Source organism: Camellia sinensis, chromosome 3 (assembly GCF_055761805.1).
Source record: "Camellia sinensis isolate YWXY chromosome 3, ASM5576180v1, whole genome shotgun sequence".
Lineage (NCBI taxonomy): Eukaryota > Viridiplantae > Streptophyta > Magnoliopsida > Ericales > Theaceae > Camellia > Camellia sinensis.
Window position 1 is genome coordinate 52,393,197 of NC_138963.1, and position 24,996 is coordinate 52,418,192.

At 39.6% G+C, this 24,996-nt stretch overlaps 2 protein-coding genes across 2 annotated transcripts; both read left to right on the forward strand.

Annotated features, from left to right (window-relative positions):
• Positions 1-19,571: 19,571 nt before the first annotated feature.
• On the forward strand, positions 19,572-21,590 carry LOC114312218 (uncharacterized). Its single transcript, XM_028258418.2, has one exon. The coding sequence runs from the start codon at positions 19,572-19,574 to the stop codon at positions 21,588-21,590; it is 2,019 nt and encodes a 672-aa protein (XP_028114219.2).
• Positions 21,591-23,255: 1,665 nt separating this feature from the next.
• LOC145821521 (uncharacterized) lies at positions 23,256-24,803 on the forward strand. Its single transcript, XM_082918042.1, has 2 exons — positions 23,256-24,246; positions 24,415-24,803. The coding sequence occupies exons 1-2, from the start codon at positions 23,256-23,258 to the stop codon at positions 24,801-24,803; spliced, it is 1,380 nt and encodes a 459-aa protein (XP_082774168.1).
• The last annotated feature ends 193 nt before the right edge of the window (positions 24,804-24,996 follow it).

Consider the following 24,996-nt stretch of genomic DNA (forward strand, 5'->3'; position numbering starts at 1 on the left):
ATGAGACTTTTTAGTTCAGGTTAAAATAGTTAAAAAATCAATTTACTTGCCAAGCGAAGCTATAACTTTACAAGGCTGTTGTTTGAGATGACCTAAATAAGTGTACTTTTTGTCTTTTTACGAAAAAATGTGCAGAAAAGTAGAGAGGTGATGTAATGAAAAAATGATAAAAAGATAAAAAATGGATTATTTTGTGTATGCCAAACTTGGCCTTAATACGCACCAATTAGTACATTAATTAGTGTATTAACAGATGATATAACATAATTTTATTAGGTTTAAGTTTTTGTAGTTTATATAATAAGTGGGATCTATAATTTTGAATTTGCAATATTATAGCATATGTTGGTATACTAATTGGTATAGTAATTGGTGTGTTATTGTAAAAATAATGGTTAATTTGTTATGAAAATTTACTACAAAATTATGTAAATTTTTATAAATTTAATTGAGTAATCTCATAAAAATGTATAAGTGGAATATAAGTTTGTATTATTTTATTCATAAAAGTGAATTTACGTGCATTTATATTCAATTTATGCATTTTTGTGAAATCACTCGTAAAATTTAAATAATTTTGTGATAAGATTACATACGATGTGCATTACACATGGAAGTATTACTAGTTTGTCATATATAAAAAATTAGCATATTGCCCGTGCTATGTACAAGTATAAATGAATAATCAAAATTAGTTTTTAATTTCAAATAATAATAGTAAAAATTATTTATAATCAATTAAATTTTATACATTTTTATCAGAGTCACACATAAAAGAAATTTTTATTCTAATGTCATTAATTGTGTATTCTAACTTTTTAATAAAAAATTACACGTCATAATTTAATTAGTAAAAATTTAAGAATAAATTACAAAAATTATATTTACTATAAAAATACATTTTGTTTTATAAGTTTTGTAATTTTAATTTATCAAATGATAGTAGTAAATTACATTTGTTCACATACTACTTTTTTCATATCGTAAAGCCTAAAAATTTGTCTACTCAAATTAAAATTGTCATATATCATCACTCTTATATAAAAATGAATTAAGATTGACTTATAGTGTTAAACTAAACATTAAAAAAGACCTAAAAACTACTCGACTCAATATTTATATTAATGTGACTTTCACCTAATCATTAAAAATTGTCTTTATCAGTTCGTGACCGATATGAGTTATTTTGAGGATTCTAATGTTCAATTAAATATTCAAAATTAGCTTAGAAAATCTAGTTTGAGTCGCCTTTCTTTTTTTTTTCAATAATTCTTGATTAAGCTATAATACAACATATTTTAATAACTCAATATCATTAAAAAAAAAAAAAAACTTAATGTTTATGGTACTTTTTATCAATCAATACAAAAATTATAAATATTAAGATAATTATATTTGAACAATTTCTAATTAAAAATTTTTTATTTTAAAACTTTAGGACCCACAAATTTTCTTTGACTCTATAACTAATTTTTAAGCCCTGGTTTGGCTATCATTTTGAGGTTAAAAAAGCATAAAAATAGGCTAAGTAAACTAATAAGACAAAATATCACATGCAACTCATAATCATTATATTTTTTCTCTCTCAAAAGTCAAAAAGCCAAAAAAATTCAAACCAAATGAGGCTAAAAAAACCAAACTAAAAAAGTCCCAACAAAAAAAGTTTACTATATTAACCAACGCCAAACGAAACTTAAGATAGCAACTAAAATAAATTTCAATCATTATTATATGGAGAGACATATGTGATAAAAGTTTGTAGTACACAATTTTAAAAAGTAATACTAATTAAAAATTTTCAGTATGGAGAATATGTATCCAACTCTGTGTTATGTTTGATTCATAAATTTGGATGGGAATTCGGAATGAGAAAAGAAAAAAAAAAGGTGAAATGTGAATGAAATGTAATTATATTTTACCTAATTTCACAAACCTTTTTATTTTCACTTTCAAATTTTCTACCCAAAATCTTGAACCAAACGCATCATCAATGTTTGAAAAGAAATTTTCTATCCTTTATTATATTGATATATACTATCTAAAAAAACAATCTATACAATATTTGGTAGGAAAAGCAAGTTCTTAAAATAGATCATCGATTATATTATAACGGAATAAAAGCTAGCCAATATTTTTTTTAATTATTTAAAAAATTAAACATAAGGAGAAATAAACTAAGAAATGTGCGAATTGATTTCTATATTTTTAGGAGTACAAAAATCTAAATTTTAAAACCGATCCTTTTCAAATTTATAAATTTAAATTTTTAAATGGATCAATTAACTTTCTTTTTAAAATGTGTAAATTAAGCCATAATGAGATTTCTTTTTTTTTAAATGATCTAATAAAAGCTATAAGATTTAAAAAAAAAAATCTAAAACTGATTAGTTAAGTATCCTTTTCAAATTTCTAAATTTAAATTTATAAATAGATTAGTTAACTTTCCTTTTGAAATGTGTAAATCAAGGCATAATAAGATTTTTTTTTTTAAAATGAATCAATTAAAGTTAGAAGATTTTTTTTTTTTAAATTTAAAACTAATTAGCTAACTTTCCTTTTCAAATTTTAAATTTAAATTTATAAATAGAAGTAACTTTCCTTTTGAAATGTGTAAATCAAAGAAAATTAAGATTTTTTTTTTAAATCAATCAATAAAAGCTGGAAGATTTTTTAAAAATTTTAAAACTGATTAATTAACTCTCCTTTTTAAATTTTTAAATTTAAATTTATAAATGGATTAATTAACTTTCATTTTGAAATGTGTAAATCAAGACATAATAAGATTTTTTTAATAATTCAATAAAGTTAGTTAATAGAAAAAAATTAATTATTTAAAAAATAAGAATTTTGGAAAAATAGTATATGAATTTTGAGTTTCACAAGGCTCTTCTCATAAAAACCCTCTTTTCCTTAATATCTAGTATAAATAGATGGTTGATACTCTTTAAAAAAATAAAAATAAAAAGCTTTCAATTTAGTTGATAAAAATATGAACATCATAGTTGTTGATTTTAATCTATCACAAATTTATTTTACAGAACTCACTTCTCTTGTCATGTGATTGTGGATTATTGTGTAATTTTTTTGAATTGTTACTAATACAATGATGATACAATGGCCCTATTTGGAAAGAGACTTGGAAACTAAAATAGTTAATAAAGATAAAATAGGTTAAAATAATTAATAAGATAAAATATTATATTCAAACCATAATTATTTCACTTTTTCTCCCGTAACCATAAAACTAGCTATAAAAAAATTATTAAAAAAAAAAGTCAACTATCTTTCCAAATAAACCTTTTCAGCAAAGTTAAAATAGTCAAAAAGGTAACTAAAATAATTATGTTCCCAAACATGGCCAATTAAATGTGATACATGAATATGATCATTATAACAAGTTTAGATTTGATAAATTTGAAAATATGATATATTAATCTAAATTGTTCATCTAATATGAGAAATTGAGAAACATATGCAAGAAATTAAGCTGGTTAAACATAAATAGTCACATAATCAAATCACATATATATTATTACACATTTGTAAAAACATACAAGGTATACGGATAAAAAAAGAGTTAATAGTATGTCAATTGATATTGAATCAACTTATTTTTTTATATAACTAATTTTCGTAATTAATTATATAAGATACCTATCTAAAAAAAATTAATTGTATAAGATAAATGACTTAAATCATCAAAGTGAATCCAAGTTAATTTAAATATAGATCAACTTCACCATAAAGTTAAAATTTTCAACTTTAACAAATCTAAACTCCATTATAACATTAATGTAATTATATACATTGATCTCCAAACTATTAGTTAATATCATTGTACATTTTAACTTTTTTACTTTTTCAAAAAAGGACATTTGTCTGTTATTTTTTTAATAATTAAAAATGTCAAAATATATACTTCTATAAATAAAAAACAATGTAATATTCACTATTAAATAAAAAAATGTTGATATTACAACTCTACTATTATCAAAACTTTTATTTAAATTGATTCTTATATCTAGAATATTTCATATTGAACAAAAATTTTACTTGGGACTATGTTTGGCTTGTGAGGTTGGGGTTAAAATAACCACAAAAAAATAAAATTGACTAAAAAGTCAATAAAATAAAATGTTACATTCAAACCATAATCATTTTATTTTTTCTTTCACAAAAGTCAAAAAAATTCATCCCACCGACCAAACGATGGCTAAATTTAATTACAAATTCAAATAAAGGTTGAGCTAATCTAAAAATATCTCCAACCATTAACTCAAACTTAAATCAATTGTTAATTAACAACCAATTGTTAGAGTAGCATCAAAAATAAAAAGAAGCCAATTCACTTCTTTTCATCAATTTTTTTAAAAAAAAAAAATTGCAAATTTATTCTAAAAACCAGTTTTATTCATTTTTTAAAAAAGAAAAAAAAAATCAATCATTGGCCTTTATAACATTTATCAAACGTGAATAAAACTATAATTGTTTTTTTTTTCGTTTTTTTTTTTATATGAATAAAACTATAATTGTTAAAAATTTGATAGAAGACATATGACTTCATCATTGATTTAATAAAAATGTCACCCGATCCTCAATTTTTTACATTTGTTACAAATTTGATAAATGATTGACGCATATTTTTAACTTCTTTTTTACCAAATTTGATTTTTTTTTTTTTTTTAAATGAAGGATGATCTAGCAAATGAAAAAAATTAAAATATATATATATATATATATATACATTAAAGGCCAGCAATCAAAGGCCAGCATTATCATGAAACCATTAGGATCAGCTTAAAAAAATTGGCACCCAATTTTTACATGCCGGAGAGCAAAGAAAAATCACTTCTGAAATAGCAATCTAAAGCTTCCAATTTTTACATGCTGGAGAGCAAAGAAAAATCACTTCTGAAATAGCAATCTAAAGCTTTTCCCTTACCCAAAAGAAAAAACATTAGGGCATCACATGAAGTGAAGTTCACTACAGAATATAGTAATTACAGAAAGAGAACTAAAAAACAAAATCCTAATTTAAAGCAACCCTAAAACATACCCCTAACCCTAACCCCCAAAAGACACCACAACATACGATATGCCTTTGTCCTCCTCTTTCTTGACAGCAAGACTTTTCTAGGACAAAACCCTAACCCCCAAACCCATAGAGAGTCCTTCCCTGCCTCTTCAACGCATACACTACGTCCATGGCCATGACAGTCTTGTGACGAGCATGTTCAGTGTATGTCACTACATCACAAATCGCATTCTCTAAGAATATCTTGAGCACGCCACTTGTCTCCTTATAGATCAGACCACTGATACGCTTCACTCCTCCTCTGTGTGCCAGTCCTGATTGCCAGCTTCGTGATGTCCTGGATGTTGTCTTGGAGTACCTTACGATGTTGTTTCGCTCCTTCCTATCCGATTCCCTTCCCTCCATTTCCACGCCCGACATTTTCGATCACCTCCCAAAGCTTTCTCAATCTCTGTGGAAGACGAAACAAAGCGATTAGCAAATTAAAAAACAGAAAAATTATACAAATCAATACACTATTTCAGCTAAACCTCACGTAATAGGAAGATTAGCAAGTTAACAAGAAATCAAGAGCTATAAGATCAAGTGATTAGCCGAAATTACACAAATTAATACATCATTTAGCAGATTGTAAATTATTATGGAAAATGTACGGGGAGCAAATTTTTTTCGCTTTCGTACTCCTTTCGTCCAAGCCTTGCGTTATTCCAAATGACGTTGTTCAGCCTGAAAGCATAACGACGGTAAGCTATCCGACGGGTGTGTGGCCGGAAAACTTCTCCGATGATTAAGTTAGCACCCTTAGAGAGAGAATAAAAACAAAAGCAAAGGTAGCTCTAAGTAAGGAAAGTTGCAAACTTTGTGCATGAACGCGTCAAAGGGCTTATATAGCTTGTTCGTGCACTACTTCTGCTGTCCTTTTCTAGATGCGTGACATTATTATCCTCTCTCTTCTTTACACGTGTGTGCATTAATGGTGCCAAACAACATTGGCCAAACTACCAAACGGTATTGAAGCGTACTTCAAGCGGATTCCTTGCCATACTTCATTGGGCTATGTCAAATATCCTAGCCGAGCAGTCACTTGTGAAATCCTTAAGTTTGCTCACTCCACAAGTCCATACATCGAGCTAATCCAAGTAGGTCTAACCTAGCCATCTTCAAGGCCGACTTAACTCTGGCCAGACCGCCGCAAGAGGCTTCCTTAGCCCGATTCACTTCATGATCCCACAGCTCAATCAAACTTTGTGCAATCCTACATGATTTAGTCTGGTCTATCATTGATGCAGCAACCTAGCTCAGCTACGATCCTCACCTCGATCAAGGATAGCGTTCTCATTCCACCTAGCCCGGTCCACGATTCAAGCCCATCATCTATCTCGGTAGAGTTGTGCACGCAGAGCTCATTCCAACTCTTTTGCTCTTTAACTTGATCAATTGCAATTAGGGATCTTTTAATTCAATTGGCATTAATTTGATTTGTTTTGTCACCATATCAGTCATGAGTTATTGCTTGGTCATGAATCACTCTAGCCTGAGACTTGATGTCATGGGCTCGCCTCTGCTAGGCTTAACTTTTGTGACCTTGCAAACGGATCTTGCAAATGGACTATGCAAACGGACCTTGCAAACAGACTTTAATAGGCTTGACCTTGGTGACCTTGCAAACGAACCATGCAAATGGACAACTCTAGTGACCTTGCAAATGGACCTTTCAAACAGACCTTGGATATCAACTTTGCAAACGACATGCAAGTGTCAGCCAAAAAAATGATACATGATGTTGACCTTGTAGTATGGACAAATATCAAGTTATTGAGATCGACCTTACAACTCTTCCCCTAGTCTGGGCTCGTACTCGAGCAAAATCTGCTAGGCAAGGAATTCTAAAGTTGAACAAAACACCAACTTTCATCTTGCTAAGCAAAATTAGCCCGACAAGGAATTTTGATCTTTCTGTCAAATGATCATTAGTTGCCTCTTGGACCGTGCTAAATTTGCTTTGAGGGACAAAATACAACAATTTTTAAGAAAGCGGTCTACTTGTTTCATTACGTCAATAGTAGAAAGAGTTACAAAAGTAGAACTAAGAATAAAACTTTAGATTGACAGTGTTCGATGTTCTGGAAATAGATTAACCATTTATATTCTGCGAGTTGTATGCCCCTTTTCCTCAGCCTTTTTACTAACGTCTTCCAAAACTAAACTCCCTAGATCTCTTCAATCGATCACTCCTTGAGGGGAGACGTCTTCGATTGTTAAGCCATTTGGTGAGGTCTTCTCATGAGGAGTCGCCATAACCCTTTCATCAACGTAGTGATCCAAATGCCCTGAAGCCACCAACTCTGCCAAGTATAGTTTAAGTGACATGCAATCTTTTGTTTTGGTGCCCTTTCTCATCATGAAAGGTGCAACAATATCTTGGATTGAACCCTTTCTGGGCATTCTCCAACTTGGCCAACCACTGGACATATTCCTCGTCGCGGATTTCACTCAATATTCGATAGATCGGTATCTTAAAGATCGTAGTAATGCTAATCCAGGTTTTAAACTTTCTCTTAGCATCATTCTCCACATCACATGGGTTATTAGCCCGATTATTGATACGACCCTTATCCCGGTTGTTGTGGTTAGCGCTGCGGCTATGCTCTCTTCCACGGTTGTTTGCATAGCCATCTGTAGACACCCCATTTTTGACCGTCCTCAAGACTTGGACGTCACCGTTTGAACACTCGGCGATCATCCTTGTTTGTGTTCGTTTGAAGTTCCCGGGGGTCTCGGCTACGCGCCCTGCCTTAGGATCTCCGAACTTGACCGTTTTGTGTCTGGTTTTGCACCAAACACTTGTGTTTTGCCTTGGAGGGGCAGGGAATGCCTTGTGAGGCATCCCCACACACCACCGGCAGTGGCTAGAGGCCACCGGCTGGTTTTTGCTGCCATCGGCAATGTATATTGTCGGTCGGCACTGTTTATTGTCGGTCGGCATTGTGTTTGGTCGGCCGGCCACTGTTTCTGATCAATCGGCCACTTTTCCTAGCCGAAACCTTTTCTTGAGGGAGCTTGACCCTCTTGAACCTTTTTTTAGCTTCTTGAGGAAGCTTGAACCTTTTTAGCTTCTCCAAGAAGCTTGACCCTTTTGAATCTTTTTTTTAGCTTCTTGGGGAAGCTTGAACCTTTTTAGCTTCTCCAAGAAGCTTGACCCTTTTTTTAGCTTCTCCAAGAAGCTTGAACCCTTCTAAGCTTCCAAGAGAAGCTTGCACCTCTTGAACCCTTGTCTAGCTTCTCCAAGAAGCTTGACCCATTTGCCTAGCTTCTCCAAGAAGCTTGGCCCTTTTGTCTAGCTTCTCCAAGAAGCTTGGCCTTCTTGGCCCTTTTGCTCCAAGCTTCTAAGAGAAGCTTGGCCTTTTTGGTCAAAGCTTCTAAGAGAAGCTTTGCCCCATTGGTTTCTCTATATAAGGAGAGCCTCTCCTTCCATTTTGGAGGTTAGAAAAATCTGATATATATCACATATATATCACTCCCTCTCTATATCCCCCTCTCTCTCTACATTTGGGTGGGTTAGAGGGTCCAAAAGGGGCTAGTTCTTAGCCATTTGAACTACACCTCCTAGCACAACACTTCCATCATCACTTGGAGGTTCTTGGGTCTTGTTTTCAGAGGTTGGGGGTTGCATTTTTGGGTCTAGAGGCTGCTGTCCCCTTTTGGCTACAAAGGTAACCCATTTTCCCTCTTTATTTCCCGTTTTTGCATACCATTTTAGCCTGTCTTGCTTACTGATTTGAGCTTTGTGTATAACATAAAAAAGTTCTGTTTTTTTATGTTTAAAATACTTCATTAAGGACACTTTTTGTGTTTGGGGTCGTTTACCCCCTCTTAGGCCTTGTTTGGCCCCATTTTGTGCTATTTTTGGTGAACTTCGGGACCACCTTGTTTGGGCCTCCTCACCACTGAAATCTTGAGGGATTTCAGTGGTGAGGATGGTGGTTTAAGGTCCTAAGAAGGAGAGGGCCATCCCTTCTCCTTGTTGTCTTCAAAAAATGCCATTTTAGCCTCATGTGTGAGCACCATTTTTAAGTTCATGTTGGCCATGTCTTAAGTGTTATTTGTGCTTATTTTGCCATGATATAGCACTATTTTTAATTGGTTTAGACACACCATGCTTGCTTTGCATACTTGTCCTGTAATGCCATGAATTGCCTTAACATGTGCCTAGCATTTAGACTACCATGCTCACTTGTTTTGGCTTAGCTTTGTGAAGCTTTTGTGCATGTTTTAGTGTGCTTGAGATCTGTTTTGGGTCATTCGGGTCATCCATGCTTTGCTTTGTATAGCTACCATGTAATCCCCCTTGGCTTGCCTTGAGTTTTAGACCATTGTTGCATGCTTGGCTTGTCTTATTTACTTGGTTTTGCACCTTCTATAACATGATTTCAGAGCTTTCTATGCATGCCATGTATCCATGTTTATTCTCTTTTAAGTGTGCTTAAAAGTTGCTCTTTGGTGCCTAAGTGTTGAACCTTGTGTGCATGCATGCTTGTATGTGTTTTGGCCCTCATTTCCATGGCATTTGGCCACTGATTTGGACCTAGTAGAGAGTTGTCCAAATTAGTTTAAGACCATCCCTTTGGCATGTTGTTGCATGCTATACATGTTTGTATGTTTAGGCACTTAGTCTATTAACATGTTGCATGTTTAAGTGTCATCGCATTTGGCATGCTTCTTGTGTTAAGTTGCTTTGCACATTTACATGTGTTATGCCTTTCATGATGTGGCATGCGTGTCATTAACATTGATGTTATATGCCTTGCATGCTTACTTGTTTAGTTCATGGCCCATTGCACATGGTTTTGTTGTTTGCATGATCATGTTGCACACTTAGCTCACATGCCTAGGTTGCATTACATTGGCATGCATACTTTGCCTCTTGAATTGAGTATGATAGAGGTCGAGTTCATTGTTTGTTTATGTGCATTTCATTCCACATTGAAATTGCACACTTTGGCTTCTTGGGCCATCATGCATTGAAATGCGTGATTGGTGGTCCAAGGGTCGAGCACCATACTCCCTTGAGTCTTAAACATGATATGGAGTGTGGTGGTGCACACATTTGCTTGAAATGCATTGCCATGCCATGTTTTGTCCTCTGCTGTTGTCAAACCAGTTTTTGCAGGAAGATTTGGCCGGCCGGCAGTGTTGAGTGCCGACCGGCAAAGAGTGTTTGGCCGATAGTATAACGTTTAGCCGATGACCATTTTAAATGGCCGGTGATGATCCCACTCAGCCGGTGGTGTTCCAAAACACTCAGAGAAGCAACCTTGGGAGTTATGCAATTTTCAGAGGAGCAGAGCGGGGAAAACAGAGGCAAACTTGTGCATGGCGTTGGATTTCCGAGCAAAGCCGAGCATGCATGCGTTCATTCCTCTTCCCGAGGCCTTTTACTGCTTTCCATAGCTTAGTTAATTTATTAATTAATTAAGGGCTTGTAATATTTAATTAGCTTGTAGGTTAATTAAATTGTATATTCTTTTGGTCCCTCCGTGCGAGGGCGAATTTGTAATAAGTGTGGGTGCGTGTGTGTATGTCTTCCAACCCCACGTCTTTCTTCCCTTTTATTTATCTGCTTTCAATGGTTAGTATTAGGGCATATCTAAATTAGCATACCTTATGCTATGCATGCGTGCATCCATACATTTGTCTTACATGCATCGGGCTCGGCACATCATGCTAACTGCACTTGTATTTCAAATCCAAGTTGAGTACTTGTTAGTTGCAGCATTTCACATGCCATTCTTTAGGATAGTCGAGCCTATTATAGTTGCATTTTGCATGTGCTGCATTAGCCATCTTAACATGAACTAGGATCATGCATATGATTACTAACTAGTTTATTGTTTTGGCACGGAGTACGATGTAAGTATTTATGCTTTAGCATCTCACATGCGTGTGAATGTTAACATGATAGCATGCTTACCATGTGGCTAGATGCTTATGTGATATAACTGCTTGAGTGCCTGTGGATGGAGGTTGAATTACCTAAATTGGGATAACGCATTAAAACTGTGAGTTTTGAGCCCACTAGATAGTGGCAAAACCATCTTTTCTAAAAGTCCACTCGAGGGTGGCAAAACCTGCATTTTAGCTTACTCGCGAGTAGCAAATCACTTTCAAAGCAAACCTGAAATGTTTTATTCCAATTTGGGCGATTTGGTCTATACTTGTTTGCTGTGCGCATAACATAGTAATTCTAGGCTAATAACTGGAATAAGAATACATAACGTTTTCAAAATTAGATATCACGATTAGTAGAGGCCGGTCTTCGGACTGGCCGAAAGGGGGTGCTCATAGCTGACCTTCCCCGATCGTACCCAAGCCCCCGAGCCGAGATAGCTCCGGTGATGACAGACATGTGGCCTTCGGCACCGAGTCAGGGTTTCCTAAATTCCCCCATAAAAATATTTAGGTGGCGACTCTGTATCTGGCAAAGCAGTCCATGTTTGGCACTTCTTTCCTAAAATCTGTTTTCTCAAAACGATTTGTCAGATTTGGACTCTTTGGTTCAAGATTAAGAACCGTGACAACAAATCGAGTCCGAACTGTAGCGAGGGCCCCACGCGGGCGCGTCTACACCATCCTCTTGTCCAACTGTGTTGACTTTTTCCATGAGTCTTTTGTCTGCCACTACTGGATTTGTCTTCACAATAGCTATAGCCACATCATTTTTAACTCTGATGTGTTCATTGATCCTTTGTGTCAATAACTTCATTGTTGCGGATTGATTCATCGTGAACGCATCCCTCAGCCTATGTTTAACTAGAAGACCACGCTTATATTGGGTGATCGCCAAGTTTGTGGGGCATTCATGTATCTCGTTAAATGTCTCTCAATATTTGGCATTATATGCTTTCAAGGTGTCGCTCGACTCTATCTTCACTCCTAAAATATGGTCGATTTCTTTTGGAGTCTTTGTGTTGGTTTTGAATATGGTAATGAATGCCTCCACCAATTGCTACCAACTCTTAATACTCTCCTCTGGCAGCCTCTCGAACCACTTCAGGCCCAACTCGCCCAAACTCGTTGGGATAATAAGGCACATCAAGGCATCGTTTCATCTATACCTAGCTATAACTTGACGATAATGCCTGACATGCATGTACAGATCCGTCTTTTTGTCAAACAACATGAACTTGGGCTGTTGGAAGCCGGCGATAAGCGGCGTGTTCTCAATCTCAAGGGAAATAGGGGTGGCGCTTAGCCTCACCAAATCTCTGTCCACCGGTGCATTCACCATCAAACGTGGCAGCGACATAGCAACCTCTTCACTTGCATAAACTCTAAGGGCCAACCTTTGTAGCGTCGGCACCCTCAGGGTTTCCCTCCGAATTGCTTATTCCTCCAAAACGTCCTTTAGGTCCTCCAAATGAGTTGAGTATAAGTATCTCAATATCGGCGCTAAACAAGAGGGGCGGTAGCTACTGTCTTGAGTATAGGACCTGTTCGTCGGCAGTATGAAATCACCACCTCTATAACTCCCAGTGATGAAAAATAGAGGAATCTCCCACCGACTCCGACTACTTAAGCAATGAGACTGGACGCGCTCACTGTGGTTTCCTATTCTAGCGACACCTTTCCTTTTCAGTTGTTGCTTCATAGCCTCCATCTCTCTTGTCATTTTTTGAATAATGGCATCTTGATCCCTCAACTTGCTTTCCAAGTGCCAAATGTACAACTCTCGCCGTCGATAACGTCTTTTAAGGCTCTACGAGTGCACAAAACTCCTTTCGTGCTTGTCACACGCATCTCTGTATGGCTCTCGTATGGAGCTCTCTAGACCAACCATTGTCAGAACAGTGGGCAAGTCATCACGACGCTAGATAGACTCTGGTGTAATGTCGTCGATGGAGGACAACAAAATGTTGTTGTTGATCGCCATTGAAATTGAACAGAAAAGCTTGAAGGACAAGGTTTTGTCTGTTCGATTCCCACAAACGGTACCAATTGTACGGGGAGCAAATATTTCTGCTTTCGTACTCTTTTCGTCCAAGCTCTGCATTAATCCAAATGATGTTGTTCAACTTGAAAACACAACAACGGTGAGCTACCCAACGAGTGTGTTGCTGGAAAAAACCTCCAACAATCAAGTTAGCACTCTTAGAGAGAGAATAAAGACAAAAGCAAAGGTAACTCTCAATAAGGAAAGTTGCAGACCTTTTGCATGAACGCACTGTAATGCTTATATAGCTTGTGCATGCACTACCTCTACCGTCCTTTTCTGGACGCGTGCCAATATTATTGTAACATGCCCAGGGAGTATCCGCGCGCGTTAAATAGTTTGGACTCCCAAGATCTCTTTGATCTAGTCTCACGAGTGCAATGTGAAACATAGACAAGAGTCCATATTTGGCAAATTTTAGAAAATCCATTTTATTGCAAAAAAAAATATTGAAAATGGACTGCGTCATCAGATCTCAGAGTCACCACCTAATATTTTGAAAAATTAGGAAACCCATGGCTCATGCCAAGGCCATTGTTCGTCACAACCAAAGTTGTCTTGGTTCGGAACCTTAGGTATGAAACGGGAAGGTCATTAATTGAGCACTCCCATTCACCCGATCAAAAGATCGGCCTTTACTAAACCATGATATGAATTTTATATACTTTATATATTCATATTCTGATTATTTAATAAATCCTAAAAAATATTACTATGTGAAGCATACAAGAATAGACTATGTCACCACTTTGGAACAACTTGATTTCATGTAGTTTTGAAAGAGTTTTGAAAATGTACAACCCAAATAAATTGAGTTTACAAACATGAAAATCAACATCATTCCAAATTAAGCGACACAACCTTCATCCGCTAGCATTTATAGAGTTATATCACATAAGCAAACAACCTCATGGTAGAATGCTAAACATAGTAAGAAAAACATACACAAACAGGATGCTAAAGTATAAAAACTTACATGTTTGATGTGCTGCGAACAAGCTACAAAATAAAGTTAGTAAAACATGCATAATCTTATATACAAATTTTTAATGCAATTCACTCATGAGATGCAATTAAAGATTCGGCTTCTAAGATATGACAAGTGAATTATCTCAAGAACATGAGATAGCGCACATAATCATATAGGAATTGATTAAATCCACAAAATGCAAAATTAGCTGAATCAAGATGCATGAAACATGGATCCAAAGTATGGATATAATGAAAGACAAAATATGATGCATATTCACAGATAAAGAAAGCAAGTAAAAGAACGGGATAGAGAGAAGTGGGGCGGGGAATTATTACAAGACTTGAAAGAATAATTACAAATCAAATTAGAGAGGGATGATGAGAATATTACATCAAAATAAAAACCTCGCAAAACACTAAAAATAAAAATAAATAAAATAAAAGCTTCACGTTCCTTGGAACCGTCTGCGGAAATTGATCAACATTGGGAGATTACGCTATCTTGTCCGAAAGAAGCTAACTGACCGGCCAAATAGGCCGGCCGGCCAACTAGGCCTAGAAAAACCTGTCTTATTGCGAAACCAAGAAAAAGAACAAATAAGAAATATGTAAGTGGCTCAACTATCCACTACTAGTTAGATTAAAAATAAGAAAACAAATATAAAATAAAAAAAAAAAGTGCAAAGTTACAACAAAACTAACATGAACCTAAAATAAGAAAATAAATATAAGGTAGAACATGCAATATTACAAAAAACTAATATGAGATCAATACAAGAAAAATATAAGGTAGAAAATGTAAGATTATAACACAATTATTATGAAACTAAAACAAGAAAGCAAATATAGGATAGAACATGCAAGATTACAACAAAACTAATATTAAATTAAAGCAAGCGAATAAAAATAAATAAATAAATAATTATGAGCTAAACAAACCACTTAGATTACAACAACATACTATGAAATATAAAGTAAGAAAATAAATATGAAATAAACAAACTACTTGGATTATAACTAAACACTATAAAATAAGAAGCAAGAAAATAAATATGAGATAGCAAATATAAGAAAATGAAAGACTAGAAATTCATCTTCCAAAGAAATATTGAACTTCTTGATTTTCAAACTTCCTCTTTATTACCCTCAAGTTTAGGAAGTGGGTTCTCAATCCTCAATTTGAAACTAGAATGAAACTCTGTGTATGCATGGTGAAAAAGTGGCTAACTATCTTATTTTTTTCTCACTTTCAACAGCACTCACTCTTTCCTTTGATCAATCACTACTGAAATTTAGCTATTTCAGAATTTTTGGAGGAGTTTTGGGTGTAGAAAAGATGGAATTTCAGTTTGTATGGAAGGTATGGGGTGTATATGGAAGATAGGAATGTTTTTAGCTTAAAAACTCAATTTTTTTCTCTTTTTCACCCTTTTCTCACCTTTTTCTCTTCAATTTCGTGGCCCTCTCTCTCTCTCTCTTACAATATGATCATTCTATATAGGCAATGAGAAAAGTGAAGGTCAAAAAGAAGGTGGGAGACAAGAATGTGATAGGAGGGCAAATTTTCAAGGTGGTTGCATGGGATACTTCTTTATGAATGCAAACAAAAACTTTTTTTTGACAATGGGGGGTGAGTGAAGATAATGGAGAATGAGTGGGTACACTTGAATAGATTAAAAAATGGCTCAATGGGGTGTTCCTACCGAGCCAAAACAAAAAAAAAAAAGGGTCTGCTGTTGTTTTGGGCCGAGTCAACAAAATCTACTATTAAGCCCTACTTCAAACGGACATATCTCCCTTATATAGACTTGGTTTTAGGTGGTTCTTGGGTCTAAATTGAATCCCCAAAAGTCAAATTTCCAATGGTGGTGGTCTCATATCTAAATTCCAAGTATAGAAAGAGATATACCTAATTTAGTAAAGGCTGTTCATTTCCCTCACACCAGGTCAACAAAATCTGCTCTTAAACCCAACTTCAAATGGGCATATCTCTCTTATCCGGACTTGGTTTTAGGTGGTGCTTGGGACTAAATTGAAGCCCCAGAAGTCTACTTTTTAATGGTGGTCGCCTCACATCTAAATTCCAAGTGTAAAAAAAGATATGCCCAATTTAGTGAAAGTTGTTCATTTCCCTCGAACCAAGTCAATAAAATCTGCTCTAAAGCCCAACTTCAAATGGGTATATCTCCCTTATTTAGGCTTGGTTTTAGGTGGTTCTTGGGTCTAAATTGAAGCCCCATAAGTCTAATTTCCAATGGTGATAGTCTCAAATCTAAATTCCGAGTGTATAAAGAGATATGCCTAATTTAGTAAAGGCTGTTCATCTCCTTCTTAATGATTTGATGCTCATTTTTTTCCTAAACCAGTTTTCTTCCATCTCCACTTGTTTCCTTCAAATCCAAACCTATCCAAACCTATAAAGAAGATGTTTTTAAATTTTTTTTTAAAGAGTTCACCTCCCTTCTATTTATTTCCACTTTGTCCTTACTCGGTTTACTGAAAAGTGCAATATTTTAATTGAAATTGGAGCCTCAAAACATCGTAGAAACATTTGAAAAAATATTTTGAAAAAAGAGTTTTAAGGTCTAAAATAGTTTGACCAAATATGTGTGAAGATTTGGAATAAAGCTCAAATTCCATTTTTCTTATTGAGGACTGCTGGGAAACACATTTTGATTGTCATCATCGGGTAATCAACAGAAAGCACCCAAGTCTTAGGGCTGGTCAAAATGGGGTGTCTACAATTATCCTCTCTCTTCTTTACACGTGTGCGTCAATACTTCCAAACAGTATTGGATAAACTGCCAAACAATATTCAAGCGTACTTCAGGTAAATTCCTCACCATACTCTATTGGGCCACGTGAAATGTCCTAGCCGAGCAATCACTTATGAAATCCTTAAGTGTGCTCGCTCCACAAGTCCATACGTTGAGCTAATTCAAGTCAGTCTAACCTAGCCATCTTCAAGACCAACTTAACTCTAGCAGACTGCCACGAGGGGCTTTTTTAGCCCGGTTCACTCTGTGATCCCATAGCTCGGTCAAACTTCATGCAATCCTACACAATTTAGTCCAATCTATCACTGATGCACTGACCTAACTCGGCTACAATCCTTGCCCCGATCAAGGATAGGATTCTCATTCCACCAAGCTCAACCCACAACTCAAGCCCATCATCTAGCTTGGTTCCAACATCCAAGACACATGTAGCCTAGTAGGTAGGTCAAAAGCAAGGTTCATATTAGATTTTGCTTGGCCCATTTGTTCGGCATAAATCTCCCTCTTAGAAAATTATTGTGATTAATAGGTTAATAATTGATAAAATCCATATAAATACAATATATGAGAGAATTAATAGCATATACAAGAAATCAAAAGCTATATAAGATCAAAACATGAGTGCAATCGAGAGAGATTGTAGAAAAAGTTATTTAGAAAATTGATTACCGATTTGCTGGTTAATATCATTAACATAAGCGCTAAATTATATTAGACGTTATCGAAGAACTATGACAAAACTACCATTGATAGATCAAAGAAAGAGAAAACAAAATCAAAGAGATTAAACTAATAGTGAAAACATACAGAGGGAAATACCTGAGACTTGGAGCTCTAATTCTTCTCAGCTATAGGAAAACTCGAGAACGAATGGATTTTAGGTGTGTGATTTGCGAGTGAGGTTATATATAGGAATGGGATGAGACTTCGATCCGTGTTACAGACAGTTGAGATGAAAGATTTCGAAACCACAAAGATTGCTGATGTGGCAATTTTTTCTCTTTTTTTTCAGATTCTTTTTGAAAGTGTCTGATTTCAGCAAAATTGCGCAAGATGTTGCTGCCACGTCGTGAATGTGGAATTCGTGAGAATTTTTTAGTGGAGATTATTTTTTATTGGGTATTTGGTGGAGATTATTTTAAAGTAAAAATTGATAATTAAAAAGTAAAAGTTAAAATCACTCCTCACATAGATTCTGAAAAATCAATTTTTTCAACTTATTTAAACTATTTATGTTTAATAAACTGAGAGGGAAGATTTGCACCGGTTAACACGGCCGAGCTACGATAGCGCGGGTCGCAACGGACCGCTAGGCATCGAGTTGAGTTCTCTCCTGACACGGCCCGTCGGCCTGACCTGCACGATCGAAAAGATTGACCGACCGAGCATGAACTAAGGCCTGGCCGAGCTGTGACTTGTAGACATTCGACAGGGCACGCAGTCGAGTGGAGAGACCGAGCTATGGGTAGCCCAAGCTAGACTAAGGACGAGATGAAGGCTGGTAAGCCTCACGGTCGGTCAGCCAGGATGGGTCGGTCACGCGCAGCTCGGGCATGAAAATCAGACCTTCGGATAGGTCGGCGAGACGCAGTTTGGATATGTTGCTTGTGGTGGCAATTTTTCTCAAGCAATAGGCCGATCGTGGTACTCTGGTTAAGCGTGCCACCTGGGCCAATGGTGTGAGGGAGAGGACATCTGCTCCAAGCACGCGTCAATACCGTTGGGCAGTTCTGCGTGTACTGGTTGGAGGACTAGGCCTTTACACGCGTAAGGTGGTGAGAGGCGAACACTGCCACCTATCCAGGGAAGGACAGCAGAGGTAGTGCGCGTGCAATCTTGAGGCTGCATGGCCAGCCTAGAAATAGGAGAGGAAGAGGAACGTTTAAGGAAAGCAACTTGCGCTATCTAAAACACACTCTCTCTCTCTCTCTCAAAGAGCCTCCTTCTTCCTCAAGTGATCTGACTTGATCGTCGGAGGGTCTATCCGGTACACCACCGCCGGGCAGCTCACCGTTCTCTGTGTTGTCAGGTTAGACGCCGTCACGTGAAGCTTGAACTCCAAGGAGTACGGAAAGCAGAGGATATTTCACCCCCGTACAATTGGCGCCGTCTGTGGGAAGTTCTTTGATACTCAAACCTTGTTTTTCAAGCTTCTTCAGCCATCTCCATGGCCAACAATGACGAAACTCCACTGTCCGTCGTCGATGGCGTCACACCAGAGTCTGTCCGATGGAGAGAAGGCCCCCCGAATGTTCCAGCCATGGCGGGCCTAGAAACCTCTTCGCGAGGTGCGCAAGACAAATGTGGAAGGAGTACTGATTGCTCGAAGAGTCCATAGGGCCGTCGGCGGCGGGGGGAGTTCCGTGCGCAGCACTTGGAGCACAAACTCAAAGACCAAGATGCCCTCATTCGTAGGATGGCGGCGGAGATGGAGATGTTGAAACGTCAGATTAAGGGGAAGGGTGTTGCTGGAAAGGGAAACCTCAGTGAGCGCACCCGTCCCCTCATTCTAGCAGTCGCCGCCAGGAGAGGACCCACTCTCTCTCCATCACTAGGAACTATGGGGTTGGAGATTCTGACCGAATGGAGGGCAGATCCCTCACTCGAGACAGCACATACCGCCCCTCACGCCATTCTCTGACGTCACGATACTCTTTCTCCACCCGTTCCAGAGACCTGAGGGATGTATTGGAGCAGAGGGCGCGCCGTCGAGAGGCTCAGAGAGTGCCGGCGTGGCAGAGATTGAACACCTCCCATTCACTGTAGCGAAGAAGTGGCGATGCCAGCGCCCAGAGTGATGGCCCATGCGCTAGTGGACAAAGAGCTGGCGAGACTTACAGCCACGCCGTTGTCTCCGGAGATCGAGAGTACGCTACTCCCTGCCAGATTCCACCAGCCTAAGTTCACCTTGTACGACGGAAAAACGGATCCGTACATGCACGTGAGTCATTACCGGCAAGTAATGGCTGGCCACCGGTGCAGTGACGCCTTGATGTGCTTCATATTCCCAGCCAGCTTGGGAGAACTGGGCCTGAAATGGTTCGAAAGGCTTTTAGAAGGGAGTATAGAGGGGTGGCAGCAACTAGCGGAAGCCTTCGTCACCAGATTCAAAACCAACACTCGAACGCCGAAGGAGGTCGATTATCTTCTGGGCGTCAAGATGGAGTCAGGGGGATCATTGAAGGCATACAACGCGAAGTACTGGGAAACTTACAACGAAATCCGCGATTGTCCTACCAATCTGGCAATCATTCAATACAAGCGGGGTCTCCCAATCGGGCATAGGCTGCGGGACTCGCTCACAATGCACCAACCCACAACCATGGAGTCCTCGATGCAGCGGATCAATGAGCACATTCGTGTGGAGGATGATGCCGCCTCCGCGACCGAGAAGGTTAATCCAGTCGCAGAGGACAGAAGGGTAGCAGGGAAAGTTCACTCGATCGGGCAGGAGGATAACCGCCCAAGCAATCGGCCAAAAGATCGACGACATGGCCAAAACCGCGATGACAGAAACAAGGGTCGCAGAAACGACCGAGCTAACGCTCCCCGTGATGCAGCGGAGGATGCTAAGAGAAAATTGAAGGCGCGGACTGGAATCACCACGGTCTTTAAAATCCCTATCTACGGCATCTTGAGTGAGATCAGAGGCGAGCCTTTTGTCCACTGGCCGGCCAAGTTGGGAAATGCACAGAGAGGCTTCAACTCAAGGTATCGTTGCACCTTTCATGAGGAACGGGGACACCGAACGGAAGACTGCTTGCCGCTCAAACAACATTTAGAAGAGCTAGTAGCCGCGGGACATCTTGACCAATACATAGATGGGGGTATAAAAGCTGCGCCATTGGAGCAAACCGAGCCAAACGGCCTAGCCGCCCTAGAGGCAGAACCCCAAGGTGTAATCAACGTCATCCATGGCATCGTTGAACCAGCAAGGGTCTGTGAGCTCAGAGGGATGATTAAGAAAGCTGAGCACATGAGGGAAATGCTCTTCGTTCGGCCCGCTGTGAAGAAAGGGAAGACCGAGGAGAAGGATATTCTTACCTTTTCGAGCAGGGACTTGGAGCGGATCCAGATGCCACACGATGACGCCCTAGTGGTAACTCTTCGCATCAAAGACTTTGACATCAAGAGGATCTTGATTGACCAGGGAAGTTCGGTCGAAATTATGTACTATGACGCGTTCAAACAAATGAAGTTGGAGGACAAGGACTTGGCCCCTGCGACGTCCCCTTTGGTTGGCTTCAACTCTCAGCCAGAGTGGCCGGTAAGGAATATCATACTGCTGGTCAAAGCGGGTTCAGTCACAAAGCAAGTAGAGTTCTGGGTGCTCAAAGTCCCATCCACCTACAACTTAATTTTAGGCAGGGGCTGGTTGCACGCCATGCAAGCAGTAGCGTCGACTTACCGTCAGGTCTTGCGCTTCCCGGCGCCAAACGGACAAATAGAGGAAGTTTGGGGAGACCAGGTGATGGCGAAACAATGCTTCGTTGTAGTAAATGGCAACCGAGCAGCTAAAGGATTTGTCCAAATGATTGAGGGACCCGAGGGAAAGGAGGTCCTTGAAGACGTAGGAAGAAAGGCCGAGGAAAAATCGGTCGAGGATTTGGTAGAGGTGCGCATCGACGAGAATGACCCAACTAAGTTCTTCCTCTTGGGATCATCTTTGTCCAGCGCCGAGCGGTTGGATTATGCCAACTTTTTGGTTTCCAACATGGAGGCTTTTGCGTGGACGCCTTACGATATCCCTGGCGTCGACCCTAACTTCATTTGCCATCAGTTGAACGTCTTCCCAAATGCGCGGCCGGTCATTTAGAGGACTCACCGCTCGGCTCTGCACCATGCCGAGGTAGTGGCGGAGGAGGTCAAAAATCTGTTGGAAGCAGGAGCGATAGAAGAAGTGCAATACCCACGTTGGATATCCAACACGGTGGTAGTCCCGAAAAAGAATGGCAAGTGGCGAGTCTACGTTGACTACAAGACAGTTAACCGTGCATGCCCAAAGGATAGCTTCCCCCTCCCTCGAATTGACCAGCTGGTGGACTTGACTGCTGGCCATTAGAGGTTTAGCTTCCTGGATGCATATCGCGGCTACCACCAGATAGCCATGTATAAACTGGACCGAGACATCACGTTGTTCACTACTCCTAGAGGCCTGTATTGTTATAAAGTCATGCCGTTCAGACTGAAGAACGCCGGGGCAACTTTTCAAAGGATGGTGACAAAGATGTTCGCTCCTCTTTTGGGCCGAACAATGGAGGCCTACATCGACGATATGGTGGTAAAGAGTAAGGAGAAGTCTCAACACCTCACCGACCTAGCAGAAATGTTTGCCATACTTAAGCGCCACAAACTTCGTTTGAATGCCTCCAAGTGCACCTTCGGAGTCGGCACCAGGAAGTTTCTGGGGTTTTTGGTCACAAACCGAGGGATTGAAGCTGACCCATCACAGATCAAGGCTATACAAGAGCTGGAGCGCCCAAACTCCACGAAGGACGTGCAATATCTTGTCGGGATGGCAGCCGCGCTGAACAGATTTATCAGCCGGTCTTCAGATCGTTGCAGACCCTTCTTTAAAACTTTGAAGGCCAAGTTCTTTTGGGATGACGAATGTAACCGTGCATTGGCAGACTTAAAAATATACCTCTCCTCAGCCCCTATCCTAGTCACACCTCGGCCGGGCGAAGAGTTGTATCTCTACTTGGTAGTCTCTCAACATGCTGTGAGCACCGTCCTAGTCCGCGCTGAAGGCATCCAGCACTTGCCCATCTTCTATGTAAGCAAGACTTTGCTCCTGGCCGAGACGAGGTATCTTCCGCTGGAAAAATTAGCGCTGGCCCTGATGATGACATCAAGAAAGCTGGCGCACTATTTTCATGCCCATACAATAGTTGTGTTAACTGAGTTCCCACTTAAGGTGCTTTTTGAAAAGGCAGACTTCACCAGAAGAATTTTGAAATGGACCGTGGAATTTGGGCAGTACGATATCAAGTTCCGCCCGCGCACGGCAATCAAGGCTCAAGCTCTTGCAGACTTTGTGGCGGAATTCGCCCCTGGAACGCATCCAGTTTGCCCGGTTGATTTGGTTGGTGCGGATTTAGCGCAGCCCATGGTTCTGGCAATAGAGACAAGTGTTGGCTCAAAAGCGGGAGAAGGCCGAAGAGCAACCGAACTAGAGGAGCCGGGTGACTTCTTGGAAGACGTGCTCAATCAAGACAAGGAAAGAGACTAGAATGAACCAATCAGAGACTTGGAATTGAGAAGCTCCCAGAACCCCTTTGATTGCTGGAAGCTGTTTATTGGCGAGATATGGAAGCTCTTCGTCGATGGGGCATCCAACAGACATGGGGCCGGGCTGGGTATCGTACCGACTTCACCGGATGGGCTGATTATCGAGCAGACAATTACGCTCGGCTTCCCAATATCCAACAACGAAGCAGAGTATGAAGCCCTCTTTGTCGGGCTAAGAAGCGCATTGAGAATGAAGGCGTCAGCCCTGATGGTATTCAGCGATTCCAAGCTGGTGGTCAATCAGGTCTCGGGGGAGTATGAGGCAAAGGACGAAAGAATGGCCAAGTATCAGGCGCTGGTACGCGCAGAGATCAAGAAATTCGCCACAATAAGGATGGAACAAATCAACCGCGAGGAAAACAACGCGGCTGATGAATTGGCCGGACTTGCTTCTGCTCATACAGCTTTTCCTAACCCCTTGATGATAGAATTTTTACCTCAGTCAAGCATTGAGGAACCGGAAATGACCGAGGTGCTCTGCACCGACTTGGGTCCTTCCTGGATGGACCCCATCATCGTCTTCCTGAAAGATAGAGTTCTACCAGAAGAGAAGAAGGTGGCCAACAAGATCCAGGCCAAGTCAGAGCAGTTTTGGCTCTCCCCGTTTGGAGCCTTGTATAAGAAGTCTTTTATCGGGCCGTATCTGAAGTGCGTTCACCCCGCTAAGGAGGAAGCCTTCCTTTATGAGATCCATGAAGGCATCTGCGGCAGCCATACTGGGGGTAGGTCATTGGCTTATAGAGCAATTTCCCAAGGTTATTGGTGGCCGTGCATGCAGGCGGACGCGCAGAAATACGTTCGCCGATGTGAAAAGTGCCAGAAATTTGCTCACCAGATCCACCAGCCAACAAGGGAATTGCTTCCCCTTACAAGTCCTTGGTCATTCGCACTCTGGGGATTGGATATAGTGGGGCCACTCCCAGTAGCCCCGGGTAATCGCAAATTCTTCATCGCCGCCACCGACTACTTCACAAAGTGGGTTGAGGCTGAGCCACTGGCGACCATAAAGAAAAAGGATGTGAAGAAGTTTGTCTGGCAAAATGTTATCACTCGCTTCGGTATACCCAAGGCCCTCATCTCAGATAATGGCACTCAATTCGATGGGAAACTCTTTCGCGGATTTTGCGAAGAGCTGAAGATCGAATTCTACAATTCAACGCCGACCTATCCTCAGTCAAATGGTCAAGCAGAGGCCTCAAACAAGACCATCCTGGACGGGCTGAAGAAGCGGCTTGAGAAGACCAAGGGGAAGTGCGCTGAAGAACTCCCTAACGTACTCAGGGCGTACTGCACTACGCCAAGACGGTCGACCGGAGAGACTCCGTTTGCCTTGGCCTATGGCATGGAAGCCGTTATCCTGCTGGAAATTGGCATGCCAACCATCCGGTTCGAAAGCTTCCAGCCAGATTTGAACAATGAAGCAGTGGCGTTGGAGCTAGACCTTGCCGAGGAAAGGAGGGAGCGGGTGCTAATCCACATAGCGGCCTATCAGCAAAAACTCTCCAAGAAATACAACAAGGCTGTGCACCCCAGGCTGTTCAAGATCAGGGACTGGGTCTTAAGAAAAGTGCTGGGCAACACGGTGGTCCCTGGAGAAGGAAAGCTCGGTGCAAATTGGGAAGGACCATACAAGGTGACTGGTCTCGCTGGCAAAAGGGCATACCATCTGGAAGATTTAGATGGCAAAGCTGTCCCCAGACCGTGGAATGCAGCCAGCCTTAAGATCTTTTACTTTTAAAGTGTAATTGCTTGTATTACTTAACTTTCTAGACCTTTAGCCTTTTGGCATTTGATGTAAGGATAGCACTGCTTTTTGTAATGAAAAATAGCCCTCTTGTTGTTTTGTATCACATCTTTCTGTACAATGACACTGCAAGGATACAAGGCCACTGTGGATGCCAGGGGAAAAGGGACCGACCTGAATGGGACCG